Source organism: Rattus rattus, chromosome 14, assembly GCF_011064425.1.
Source record: "Rattus rattus isolate New Zealand chromosome 14, Rrattus_CSIRO_v1, whole genome shotgun sequence".
Lineage (NCBI taxonomy): Eukaryota > Metazoa > Chordata > Mammalia > Rodentia > Muridae > Rattus > Rattus rattus.
This window is the reverse complement of record NC_046167.1, coordinates 36998288-37012128: the sequence shown is the minus strand read 5'-3', so window position 1 is coordinate 37012128 and position 13841 is coordinate 36998288. Positions and strand designations below refer to the sequence as shown.

The following is a 13841-nucleotide window of genomic DNA, read 5'->3' as shown; positions in this document are numbered from 1 at the left end:
GGTTTCAGGCCATCTCATCTTGGGGCAGAATGGGTGTTGCCAGCCAACTGCCAAGCCCAGGCTGCGGGAGCCACCTCAGAAGTCAATGAGCTGCAGGTGACAGAACCTTGCCGTAGCCTGATTCACTACATGCTCACTTCCAGCCATGTTTCTATTTGAGTGACTCACTTTTTATCCTACCGTGGGAGTCTGAAGCAAAAGGAACAATAGCACTGTCAGGAGTTTGAGGCCAGCCTGGACTATAGAGTAAGACCCTTTCTCAAGCATGCACACATGCATGCACGCGTGTGCATGAATTACATCCAATTAATATATTTATTTAATAATTCTCATAAGTCTTAAAAATTATATCACCATTCCCAATTTATTACATTGTAACATTATCATTGTCCATGTATGGATCTGAAGTGTCCCAGAAATCCTATGTGTTAAAGGCATCAGTGCTATTGGGAGGTGATAGATGAGGCCTAGTAATAATATGTAAGGTCACAGGGTCATTTATTTCAAAGGAACACTGGGACCCGGACTCCTTCCCAGTTAACAGTGAAGTAGGCAGCTTTCTTCACCACTCACTAACAATGACTGACGGAGTGGGCCACCACGGTTCCGCCTTAAAATGTGCCTTGTGGAGTTTCTTTGTGGTGATGATGCTGTGGGCAGAATCCGTACTCAGAGCCACAGCCTGGAAGCTCTTACCTGCAGACCCCATGAAGCCAAGTCTCTCGGCACCATCTTCTGTCCGAAGCCCTGCAGAGGCGGGTGGGCGGCCGGGGAAGCAGGTTTATTTAGTCCTTGGAGTAGTGTAAAGGATGATTGATTGGTGAAATTCAGTACAGAATGTTTAAATCTGCTGCGGCTTCGGTACCCAAGAAGTTAGCTTTAAAAACAGTGGGGGTAGTGGAGTACTCCCTCTTCTCATTAGGAAAGCAAAGCGGGGCCAAAGTGATTTGGCCGAAGAGCTGATTCCCTGAGAGAACCCAAGAGCCCTGGCTTCCGAGGACTTTGCCACGAGTCCCTCCTACACCCTTAGTTTGTGTCCTTCGTACCCAGCATTTTCTCAGTATTGGCCAGTACTTGCGAAGATTTTTAAAGGTTTTTGTTACTGATTGGGAGGACTGCTGTCTTCATTCTCCGACTGCCTTCTCTGTCCTCCCTAAGTACAAGGAAAGTTCTACACAGCCTTGCAATTGCACGTGGTGAGATTCGGCTTTTATACTTCTTAACCTGTGCTCGACTTTATTAATGTGATCGTCCCGAATAATCTATGCAACAACTTTTTATATTGTCTTGGCTCACAGCTCCTACAGAGAGTGGCTGGTTCTTACTGTTAGCTTAATGTTTTTTAGAACAACCTATAACCAATATGTCTTGTGAGTGTAGGAGGGTTTTATTTACCTTTGAGCATTCTAGTCATGTTTTGTTTTGTTTTTCTTGAGTCTGTGTGGCTGTATTTTCTCTAATAACTGGGCCACTTGTTTTTCTTCCTGGAGTTATTCACAGAGATGGTGCAGCCACCTCTGTGATGTTCAGGGTGTTCTCTGGGGTCATTTGTCAGATGATCTCGCACTTAGGGTGGTGAAGGGACCACACAGTGTTTACTCAGCCATGCATATAGACACCAACTTAAGGGGTGTGTAACCTAACCAGAAATGGTATTTTCTTCTATTTACAGTCTAAATGTCACATCCAATCCTTACTGTCCACTCATGAAAGATGTTGTCCTAAGGTTCCAGGACAGAGACACAACAAATAAACCAAAGACTACTTGTTCTTAGGATTGAAAAATCTGACCCAAGTGTAGGGTTGACTTCTGAGAATACTGTAGTCTCCGAGGCTGCAGCAGCTGTTCAGAGAGTAAACTGAGGCAAGCAAGCCTTCACGAATACTAACAAAGATCAAACACAGTGTACAAAAGCCTCCCTCTGCCCCCACCCCCGGGCTGCTCAAACCAAGGCGTTCTGCAGAAGACCTTATAAGCACTTCTTAGTAATGTGATTATTGAGATGGAAGAAAAAGGTTTTTTGTTACTTTCTTAATGATTAATTGAATCCATTGGACTTAGAAAAAGTTTTGAGCTTCACCAATGAAACTAGAATCTGTAGGAAAAACACACATTCAACCTCTTCAAAGTAAAAGACTTTCATCCCTTTGGGGCAGATTCCCAGAGACTTGATCTAGTCACGAACTAGTACATTCCTTTTAATTAACTGCTAAAACTAAAATTTATTAAGTGACACTTTGGTCTTATACATGGACCCAGCCATAGATACGGAGTGGTCCTTCATAGCCCGTCACTGTGGGGCTTTGTAACCTAGATCATTTCTTCATTTTAACAGAAGGTATTTTAGTTTATAAGGCCAAATGTTTGATTATCAATTTTTAGATAATCAGCGATTTAAATTCCCTCTTATATAGACAGTACTTTATGTAGATTACTGCCACTGGGTGGCTTCCTCACTGTGATACTCTGCAGGTGGTCTCCAAAAGGTCCCCATGGAGATGAGAATGGAGGCACTCTGCTTTCAGACCTGTGGCTCTCTCAGACCCCACCCAGGAACCAGCACACAATTCACGTGTGCTTCTGAATCTATGGTTCCTACCTTCATTCCTCACCTTTAAACCCAGCTAAGAACTATCCCAGATCTGTCACCTGCCTCAAGCTGTGCTCTGGACATGCATGGGGCTTTCTGATGCCATAGTGATGTATTTAGTCTCTTCTGCCCTAGTTGCCTGTCTTTTCCCATCAGCCTAGTCAATCTGTGATTATGCAGGACTGAGCCCCTATGAATTGTGGGAAAGCTTTTCCAACAGCATCTACCACTCCATGCTCCTCCAAATACCTAAAGTGCCACACTAATGGTCCCACATACAGAGTTCTAGTTCTCAACTCTGCATCTTTGACTGAGTATTGCCAAGGACAAGATGCCTTTTCCTCTCTTTTTCTTCCACCTTAACAATCAATTCCTAGTATTCTTCTGAGAGTCAGTTCAAGAGAGTCCTCTCCAAGAAGTTTCCCATTTTCCTGGGCCAGAGTAACGGCCCTTCTCTGGATTTCTTGCTTCTTTTTCTTATAGCCCTGTCTGTGTTGGTACAAAAGGCCTGGAAGGGCCCAGAAAGACCTAGAAGGGCCTGTAGGCAAAATGCTCTTGTCTCCTTGATGTCTGTGTCCTTGAGTCCTTGTATAGAGACTGTGCCACTGTCACCTGAAGAATCTAATGAATGACATGCCCATGAAGCCTCAGAAAGGCAGAAAATTGTCCCTGGCTTCCTATTGGTCCCTCTTTTGTTCTTGTCTTTCCTATTCACTACACAGGACCTATGGTCCCTTGTAACACAACTCAACAAGTCTTAGGAATATATATATATATATATATATATATATATATATATATATATATATGTGTGTGTGTGTGTGTGTGTGTGTGTGTGTGTGTGTGTGTCTGTGTCTGTGTGTGTGTGTGTGTGTGTGTGTGTGTCTGTGTGTGTGTGTGTAAAGAAGAGTGTAATAAATTTTTCCATGGCTAGTGACTGGCACAATACTAACTGCTATACCATGGCAGCAATTTATCCTGTTTCTTAAAAGTGTCTATTTTTAAAAGTATTTTTCCTTTTAGCATCACAGGAGTATTCCCAATTATTTGTTTAAGGTGAATGAGAAAATAAGAAATACAGGATGAGAGAGTCTGTAATATCAACAAATTCACCTAACTAATGTGCCATGACAAGAGGCAATTGGTAAAAGTAGCACTGTGTATGTAAGTAAGAAAATAGCATGAAGTTCCATAAAAAGATGGATTTTCAGGTTATGAGATAGAGGACCAGAGAGAAAAGGAAATGAGATGTGTAGGTTGGAAGTAACATTGTATTTGTCTGCATAGCACTTGGATAAAATCTGATTTAAGGTTGGTGTGTTCTGTAATGATGACCTCTCTTCTACAAAATCAAATCAGTGAATTGTGTGGAGGTGAAAGCCTGCTGGCTTCCTGACTCAATGCTGGGATTACTGTAAAAATAACAGAGAAGCGCATGCCTTTGGAGAGCTTTCTAATAGCTTGCCACATAATTACAGCGTGTCAGCCTGACCCAGTGCCTTCTTCTTCTTCTAGTGTCTTCATGACTTGGACTCAGACTCCATGCAGCACCTAGCTGTCTCCCCAGTGTGATTCTAGAACACTTGCTAAGATACCCATGTTCCCTCTGGGAGAGCCTCCTCTGTCCACCTTTAGTGATGTCAAGCTTTTGTAAAGTCAGCTGTACAGGTCCTCACTTTTGACTCAATGACTGCTGTGAAGCCACAAACTAATTTTATGCCCATGTGCCCTGACACCCCCATAAAGCCCATCACAGCTCAAGGCTATCCACCAAACCACAAAGATAGAAAGAACTAACAGAAGAAAGAGAGAAACAAAAAAGAGAGGGGGAGGGAAGGGGAGGAGAGAAGAGGAAAGAGACTGGACAGCATAGGTTAATTACTGACTGTACCTGTGTGATTTAATCAAGAGATATAATAAGCAGAAATGGATGAGCTTGCTGCCCATGTAACACAGCATGGTGTTTTACAGTTAAGTTATTGCATAATTGAAAGGAGTACCTTCTAAAATAACAATACAAAGAATAACAATACAAAATGTCATACAGTAAATGCATAAATCAATAGCACAGTCAATTGTTATCATTATGAAGTAGTATGTGCTTATGGGAGTGCTGTACATTCTTATGCTTGCTGCATTTGCTAATACCAACACAAAACATAAGTAATGTCTTGTGATGTGGCAATATGGCAAGTCCAGCATCACTAAGCAACAGAAATGCCTCACCTCCTTTGTGGTCTTACATGACCATGACTGCATCTCAAATCAATATTAAGTCATCTGTCCAGTCCTCTACACCATTTCTAGGCTTTCAGTGTCTAAGAGATCCCACAGGGCTTTTCACCCAAGATGTCCAAAGAAAAGCTACATTTTCATCTTTGTATGAGATCATCATTGAGTTTTCCACCCTGGAGTATGACCAACTATGATCAGAAAATCATCCAAGGGCATTATAGCCTTATAAGTGTGTGGCTGTATGGCTGCATTTATTGACCACAATTTACCTGATGAATTACCACCTAGGGACCAAGAAGTTTCTGGTCTTTTACCCCACATCTAAAGCTTAGGTTTATTAATGTAATGTGAACTTAGAGAGTTTAGAGTGTTTTTAAAAGGAAAAATATAGATACTCTTTTTTGTAAAGATTGAAGAATTCACTTCCCACAAAAGTCTTGTACCCGAGGAAGATTTTTTTTTATATACTCATTTGTGTAGTAATTCAATAAACGTCTATCCAGGGCTCTGAGTGTTTTTCATTGTGAAAAAAAAATGAAAATACAGCCATGAATCAAAATTTACTGGAGGTTGTTTAGATAGGGAAAGAAAGAGAGCATTCAAATAATCCAAATAGTTTTTGCGAAATGTTGGGAAGTGAGAGAACTGGACAGACAACAGAAAGGTGAGTTCTTTATTTTTCTCAATGCTCTGGAAATGTGCTCAACACAAGTGACTTCAGGAAGAAAGGCTTTAGACTGTTCTAGCTCACAGTTTGAGGTTACAGCCCATTGTGATGAAGATGCCATGGCAGCAGGAGCATGAGACAGTCACACTGAGTCTGTGTCAAAGAGCAGGGAGATACAAGCCTGCTTTCAGCTGCCTCTCTCCTTTGACCCTTATCAGACCAGGACTACAGCCTTTGGGAAGGACAGTAACACACATTCAGAATTCCATCTTCAGTTGAACCTTTCTGGATATGTCCTCACAGGAACTCCCAGAAGTCTATTTCCATGGTGATTCTAAGTCCAGCCAGGTATCATAAAAGAGATTTTTAAGAACTGTTACTGTCAGGGAAATACAGCTTCATGTAAGAGCACAATAGGTTCTTACTCTTGTAAGAGCCAAGTCAGTTTGCCACCCAGTGTCTTCAAGCACCTATCTAGGGCCTATCTTCCATACCCACCACCCTTCTGTCCTGGATTACTTTTTCAATAAATCTGAGCATTGTTTCATTTCTTTCCAATGGTTTTGGCATGACTCTGTCCAGTAAGAAGTGTGCACCTTGGATAGCTCTAGTTAAGGAAAGTGTCTCTAAAGGGTGCCTAGGAAAAATGAAATGTGTGAACAGCAAGGAAAGGACTTTTGGATAGGTTAAAATCTGAAAAGTGGCCAATAAACTACCCAGGATACTGTGACTGTGTGAAGGGACTTAGTCCTAAAATATTGTATTCCTGTAAGAGAATGGATAAAACTATTATAGTAAAACTTACAAGGGGCTTACTACTCTATGCCAGGAACTCTTCTAGTACCAGTTCATATAAATGGCTGGTTTTTGTTGTTTTGTTTCATGGTTTTGCATGCATGTGGTACTAAGGTTTGAATCCAGGACTTCATGTATGCTAAGTACATGCTCTACCACTAGACTGCACTGTCAGCCTTCAGTCATGTGTCTTTTTCACTAAAGTTGGAGAGACTGAGGCACAACTACCTAGGAGCAGCTTCAGAGTCCAGTTCCAGAATTCATGCTCCCAGTCATTGCACTATATGACTTCTCCTTTATGGGATAGAATGGTCCATTAATTGCCAGTCACATCTGTGTACTATTCTGAACAGGCCCAGGTACACAGATCACAGCTGCTGAGCTATCATGGAATCCATCTCATCTACTCTATACTATCCACTGTCACCCCACTGAGTTTGGAGGTCAATGAATGGGTGGCTTACCTTGTCTTACATCACTTCCTTTACTACCAAGTTTCTTCCCCTGTTCGAATATCCCCACCAGATAGGGAACATGTCAGTCTGCCATCCATTGCAATACTGTGTCCCAATCATATTGGGTATTGAGCAGGTGCTTGCGGGATGATGAAATTCATAAGCAAAAGACTATATGTGATATCTGTACTATAGCATCCACATTATCGTTTGAAAAGACAACTATTTATTTACTTATATTTCTGCCATGCAACATATTTGGCTGTTTTTCCTACACCAAGCAATTCTCCAATTCTCTGCATACATCAACCATAGATCCAACTGTTTAATTCAATTTTGAGACCAATTATCTGGAGTTAGTGAAGGCCTCACAAGTAAAAGGTATATAGCCTCACAAGATCAATGCCCCCCAACACACGTCCGTGTTAAACATGTCAACTATAAGTACTGGATCCCTAGGTTGTCCTGGCTTCTGTTTACTTTGACTACAACTCATGGGTTCCCATCAATCCCTCGTTTTATGTATTAATTTGGCATTATAACTCACAGAACTCAGGGGAAAGTGTTTGTTATTTTGTTATGAAGGGTATTAGAAAGTATACAAATGCACAACTAAATCAGTGGTTCCCAACCTGAGAGTCATGACCCCTTTGGGGGCCACTTATCACGTACATTGCATATCAGATATTTGCATTACAGTTCATAACAGTAGCAAAATTACAGTTATGAAGTAGCAACAAAATAATTTTATGGGGGTCAGCATGACATGAGGAACTGCACTAAGTATCACAGCACTAGAAAAGTTGAGAGCCACTGCTCTAGATGGGAGGATACACAGGGCAGGATCCAGATGGTCCTGAGTGCACGAGAGCTTCTGTTTGTAGATGGTTTGGGGCACAGTACCCTCCTTCACAGCAGGGGCACTCTCCAACACCCATTGTACACATGACTAAACTTCTCAAATCAATGGGAACCTTCTCAGGCCCTCTTTAATCTCTGGAGGGCAGAGGTGGACTCGAACTTCTAAGCCTCTGCCAGTTTAGCTCGATGGCTCTTTTGGCAACTAGCCTCCAACATCCAGAACCAGCTCAAGTGAGGAATAAGAGACTCCTCAGTAATCTTCAGCTGCTCACCTACACTCGCATTCAGAAACTCCAAGGATCTAAGATCTCTATGATAATTAAAGGGGATGAGAACCATGGTATACTTACTATGCCACACAATTTCTAATGAGATCCATTGTAATGTCACTTTTTCAGGACTTGTCCCCACTACTCTGCTTCAGTAACTGTCACATCTCAAGGACTTCCTTGGGCAACAGAATCCATCTTACCTCAGGATCCCAGAGCCATCCACACCGGGAGGGTTCCAGTCCTCAGTTAACACAGGTTGCTGGATAATGATGACTGTCAGATGTGAATGTTGAAGTTTCGGCTTCTTTGTGTTGGGGTAGGACATGTCTGAGGCCCCACTCTAGACTCCAGAACCCTGCAGGATCAGGGTTTTCTTCTTCCTGGCCCATTGCTAGGGAATCCAACAAACACATTGCATTGTTTTCTAGAAATCCTCGTTGGCAATATGGCTGTGTGTTAGAAAAGAATAAGATGTTCTCCTTGTCAATTTGCCATTAAAATAAGATTAATTCTAAAAGTCTATAGAAATTGGGTGTGACTTTATGTTGATGAACCAAAGTGTTTTATGATACTGAAGTGCCTCAGATCACTTCAGTCCTTTTTTATTTCATGGATGCTGAATGGACAGCATTTAACACAGAGCCATCTCTACAATCTAGCCGGAAGACAAAGAGCTGAGGACCAACTCAGTATTAAATACTAGAAACTGTTCTCCCACTGTTCTAAGGGTCCCACATAGTGATAATCCTAGAACGGGTCAGGGGAGCCTCCCAGCATAGACCACATGTGAAGTAGCTCATTAAGAGGGACAGAGCCACCCATCCAACACATGTCTCTTCCCTTCATCACCTATGAAAAATGTTAAGGAACAGAAGTACCAGTTTGGTTAAAGAGTCTCAAAGACAGCAAACATGCTTCTTTCTTGCCTAATGCTAGAGGGAAAGCTAAGGTCTTAATGTACATAAATGAACTAAAAACTGCACTGTTTTCCCTACCGTTTCTAAATATTCTGAGAGTCACTGGCCCTTAAACAAGGAGTCAGTTGCGTACTCTGCAATGTCCTCATTTAAAATGAAATGGTACCACACACCCAGACACTAAACTAAAGACTTAGTAGTAAAAAGAACTGCTCCTAAACCCATGCCCTGTAAAATCCACATGGCTCATAGAGAATGACAGACCCATAGATCACCCTCAATTATGTGCCAGGAAGGCTTTGAGCCTATGCATCCACAAAGCACACTTAGGAAATAGGCATAAACACTGAATATCATGTCACAGCTAAACTGCTTCATTGTGATGTCCTATTTATGTAAATGAGTTGTGCTATTGTAATTTAATCAACACAACTTCTTTTAAAATGTTACGAGTGCTGATATTCAACTTCAAAAAACATGAATCTTTTACCAAGATACAAGAGCTCTGTCTCTGTCCTGTTGTGACATCTGTGATGGTGACATCTGTGGATGATGTGCACGACACCCCTGAAGGCTGCTCTTTGAAAGAATTTGTTTATTTTATCATAATTTAATGTTCATAGACAGCAAGGAAATTCACAAAGCATATAGATTTGGATATGTGTACTTATTCCCTGAGATCAGCACCCAATAGCCACACTAATGTATGAACACAGGAATAAATAATTACAGGTAGGGGCAAGGAGGATCAGGGGCTCAAGGTAGTCATTGGATACATGGAATATATGAGGCCATCCTGGTTTACATGAAACTCTTCAGAAATAGGGACAGCGGTGAGGGAAGAAGGAGAGAGAGAGAGAGAGAGAGAGAGAGAGAGAGAGAGAGAGAGAGAGAGCGCATTGTAAACACAAAGTGTTATTTTTCTCTAATCTTTTTTAGTGCATACCTTCACTATCTAATAAACAACTTTAAAATAAACTGCAGGAATTAAATTGTAAGATGAGCACTTAAAAATATTATAAACTAAGTCTAAGAATAATGCACAATAAAGAAAGTCATGTCTTCTCTGACTTCTTTTTCATCTACCACTTCTGGGTCTAGAACTGAAGCAGTTTTCTCTGCCAATGTACAAGTCCTATCTAACAGGATGGATATGAGACGAATAGGTGACAGTTGTTTCAAATTCTTTTTTGTTTTGCAAGCCTTCTCATGACATGCATCTAATTTTTTATCCGTCTTATATACCTTGTATTCTTATCTTCTTTTCAATTGCACAACTCATTTAGTTACCATGTCAGCTGGCTAGTAGCTTCCCTAAACTACATTTTAAAAATAACACAGCCAGACATGGTGATACACGTCTATAGCCGCAACACTGGGAAGGCTAAGGCAGGCTAATCTCAAGTTGGAGACCATCCTGAGTTACAGGGGAACATCCTGCCAAAAATAATCAAGCAGAAAAATCAAACAAAAAGAAACTGTATGTATAAGCAGGACAGTTGTCATATTTCTAAGGTAAGAAGTTCTGTGCAGTGTGATCTGTGAAGGTATTAGTCAATACTTGTTAAGGACATGAGCTATGGATGTATGTCTAACACTTTTACCTGCACACTTTCACTTGATTCCCATTGCATTCTCATGAGTTGCTGTCATTTTACCACCTATTTTATCCAGGAAAAAAATGGGGTTTGAGTTTTTTGCATCTACTGAGTCCATCTGGTTTTACAGCCTGACTCTCCTGATTGAGCAGGGAAAGGTGGGGTTTGGTGCCTTATGGCAGAGGTACACAACTATATTTAAATTTATTTTGATATTTTATGCTAGAAAAGGAAATGTCTTCAGAAATGGTCATTTCGGTGAGTGGATTAGACCAGCTGTAGATCCTATAGCCATGCTTGATGTGCTCAGGATGAATCGTCAAAACTCTCATCTGCTACGAATCCCTACTCTCAGACCTCCTGTATTTATAATAAGAACACACTAGAATCAGCATGTCTTGAACTGATCTGTTGAAAACACACCATGTAATACAGTCGGATTTCTCCCAGGCCCCCGTTTTCCTGGTAGGCATCCTGGCAATGAAAGCTATGAAGGCGTGTACACTTGGCAGCCATTTCCGAGTGCCCAGTTGGCTGTGCTCATTATCTGCATTTGTTGTGCATGGGCTCACAGCTGTCCAAATCTAGTCTGAGTCTCCAATCAAGAAGAATAGTGATCGGGGCACTGCTAACGTGACATGACTGTGGACGGTACAGAGCGGCATGACCTGAGGTGATGGCCATACCCACCCCCATCCCTGCCACTTATGTTAATGGCAGTGCAAGCCTGCCCAACACAAGAGCCAAGAACTATTTCATGAAGCTGTGTCCACTATGATCACCATCCAGGTTGCTTTTACACTGGCTTGTACCACTGCAGCCACATTGGGTATGTGTATTCTAGCTGCAAAGCAAGGCCTGACAGACTTCTCCATACAACAAGGTACAATCATACAGACAAAGCAGGAAGCTATCTGGACAGGAAATAAGAGTCATCCAAAGCTAGGGGGATACAGCTCAAAACTAAAACCAAATTGTACATAAATTAATCATTCTTTAGGGGTTAAGTTTACCATATGATTCCAGGATTTTCTTATGATTGCAGCTTTATTCATAAACACAATATAAGCAAAGTCTTCTCGAATGAGCTCAGAATGGAAGGCCAGTGTGCAATGTCTGTGCTGGGTGCTAGAGGATTCTGTGCCCCAAGAATACAGTGTGGACCATCCATTGTGGGCATTCAAACTAAAGCAAGGAGTGTTTTCTCTTAACACATCCCACATCTCAGCCAGAGTCACTATAGACATAAGCAAAACACCAAGGTCAAGGCTATTCTGAATATTAAATTCCAACATGGTAATCTGAAACAGGGTTTCTCATTAGGCAAAAGAATGAGATTGTTTTTCTACTTAATTTTTCTTAGGAAAGAGATAATAAGAAAAGACAAAGTAATTAGTTTAAAGGGAATCTTCCTCTCCAAAGCAATGTGCAGGTCAGTGACATGTTGGGTAAAATAAAAAGTAAGGATACATACTAAAATCCCTTCCCCCTCAACCATTACTATTTCTTTACTCATTGGATGAGCAAAGTAAACTCTGGAATGGAAATTGAGAACTCTTATGCCTAAGACATTAGTGTATTGTTCAGCAATGCAATTAATGTAAACTCTGAAAAAATTCACAAAACAATAAAGAAACAAAATATTTTCTGAAAGGAAAAGAAAAAAGGGAAGGAGAAATGGAAGAACAGAGATGGCAGAAAAGAATAAAGAATGTTTAAAAAGTAGAAAGAACGCTTACAATATTACTAATAAAAAAAGAGCTCTACACAAGCCAAGACTTGAACTAAGTATGACTAATTCTTCTCCCCCAGGTGGTAGCCTTGGCAGGTCTCTGTTAAATGCAGAAGTTGCATGGATGTGGAACGTGGTGATGGAAAATGCATTATTATACACAGTTGTTGAAGTTGAGAGAAACTATACAGAGAGGAAAAAATAACACCCTAGAATAAATACAAATGAAATTCATGTATCAAAACCAATACTGTGAAAATAGTTTAAATGTTTCTTGAATTTATATCTAGTCATTAACCTAAATGCAGATTTCAGTTCATGCCACCCTTCTGCCTCATGGTCAGAAGGCCTGAAAACCTGCGGTGTGGAAAATTGGCAGGAGAAAGAATATTGAATTGGTCTCCACGGAAAAACTGAATTTGGCAGCCATAGCCACCTCCCTGTGCTGGTCTCTCCCCCTTCTGTTTATCCCTTCCTGTTAAACGTTTGTTGCAGGAAAGAAGCCACGTTAGGTAAAACAGGAAGTAATTGTCAACCTGTCCATTCACCAGAGACTTTGAATCTCTCCTCAAAACAAGCCCCAAGTGTCCCAACCACAGACCCACTCACTCTCTCAGGGCACGGGAGCTGGACTGTCATTTCACTGATTTTGGTTGATTCAAATCTCAGAAATGAAAGTGAGGTCTGAAACCTGCCCCTCGCAAATAACCCTAAAGGAAGCTGTGATTCAGACGTGGGAATGATAAATCCACACAGAAACCCTGCGGTCATCAATTCCTCTCCCCATCCTCCTTCACATGATGATTTCAAGGAAGGCTGGCCTTTTCTTAGAATTGTATTCTATGATTTTTCCCCCAAATCCAGGGTCCTTCCCTCCTGGGCTGAGCTCTCAGCTGAGCCCCCCACCCTGACCCTAACTTCCTCTAGTCAGTTTTCATATCTTATGGAGACCCTGTAGCAGGTTCGGGCCCTTTGCATGAGCGAGCTGGAGGAATGTTGTGTCGCTGTGTGGTTACCGTGCCATGTGGTGTTTTCACCCTGATCTTTTCTTTCTTTGCAGCTGGTTAATAATCCTCTAGCAAGTCAGGCCGCCGCTGCAGCAGCAGCCATGGGCTCCATAGCAAGCTCACAGGCCTTTGGCAATGCCCTCTCCAGCCTTCAGGGGGTCACAGGTCAACTAGTTACTAATGCACAAGGACAGGTGAGTGGGAGATGGGAGGAAAAGTGCATTTTTACGGCAGATTGAACTTGGAAAGGAAATGAATTTCTTTTGCATGACAGTGATATGTTGCTGCATCTATTTGAGGCAAATAAATAATGTTTACTAGCAATGTCAAGAATAGGAAAGGGGTGGGGAAGTGTTTCTGTATTTTAGAGGCGAGATTTTTCTTTCTTTCCCCTAAAATGTCAAGGTTTTATGTCGGTTTTGTTTTGTGAGATGACTAGTGTTATGGTCTGAGTAAAAGAATTTCCCCCTTCTCACTATTGGGACATTCTTTGAAATAAACAATCAAAAACTAAATTTTTCAAAGAAAACCTTGCTTTGCTCTTTTTTTTATTTTTCACTTAAAATTTTTTGACGTAATGGGAGAAACTAAGGCCTTTTGCTGGTTGCTCTGATATATCTACACTAACCTGGGTAAGCCATGCTCCGTATGTGTGGAAAGCTAACGCAAAGTCGTATTCAAGCAATAACAAAAAGTATGTGTATGGGGGGA

General features: G+C 41.3%; 1 protein-coding gene across 3 annotated transcripts in view; it reads left to right on the top strand.

Moving 5' to 3' along the window:
- The window catches only part of Pou6f2 (POU class 6 homeobox 2), a 508576-nt gene that overhangs the window by 444505 nt on the left and 50230 nt on the right, over positions 1-13841 (top strand). For all 3 annotated transcript variants that reach the window (XM_032884805.1, XM_032884807.1, XM_032884806.1), the window contains one exon: positions 13184-13324. In XM_032884805.1, the coding sequence (XP_032740696.1) occupies positions 13184-13324 (141 nt within the window). The remainder of the gene's footprint in view (positions 1-13183; positions 13325-13841) is intronic.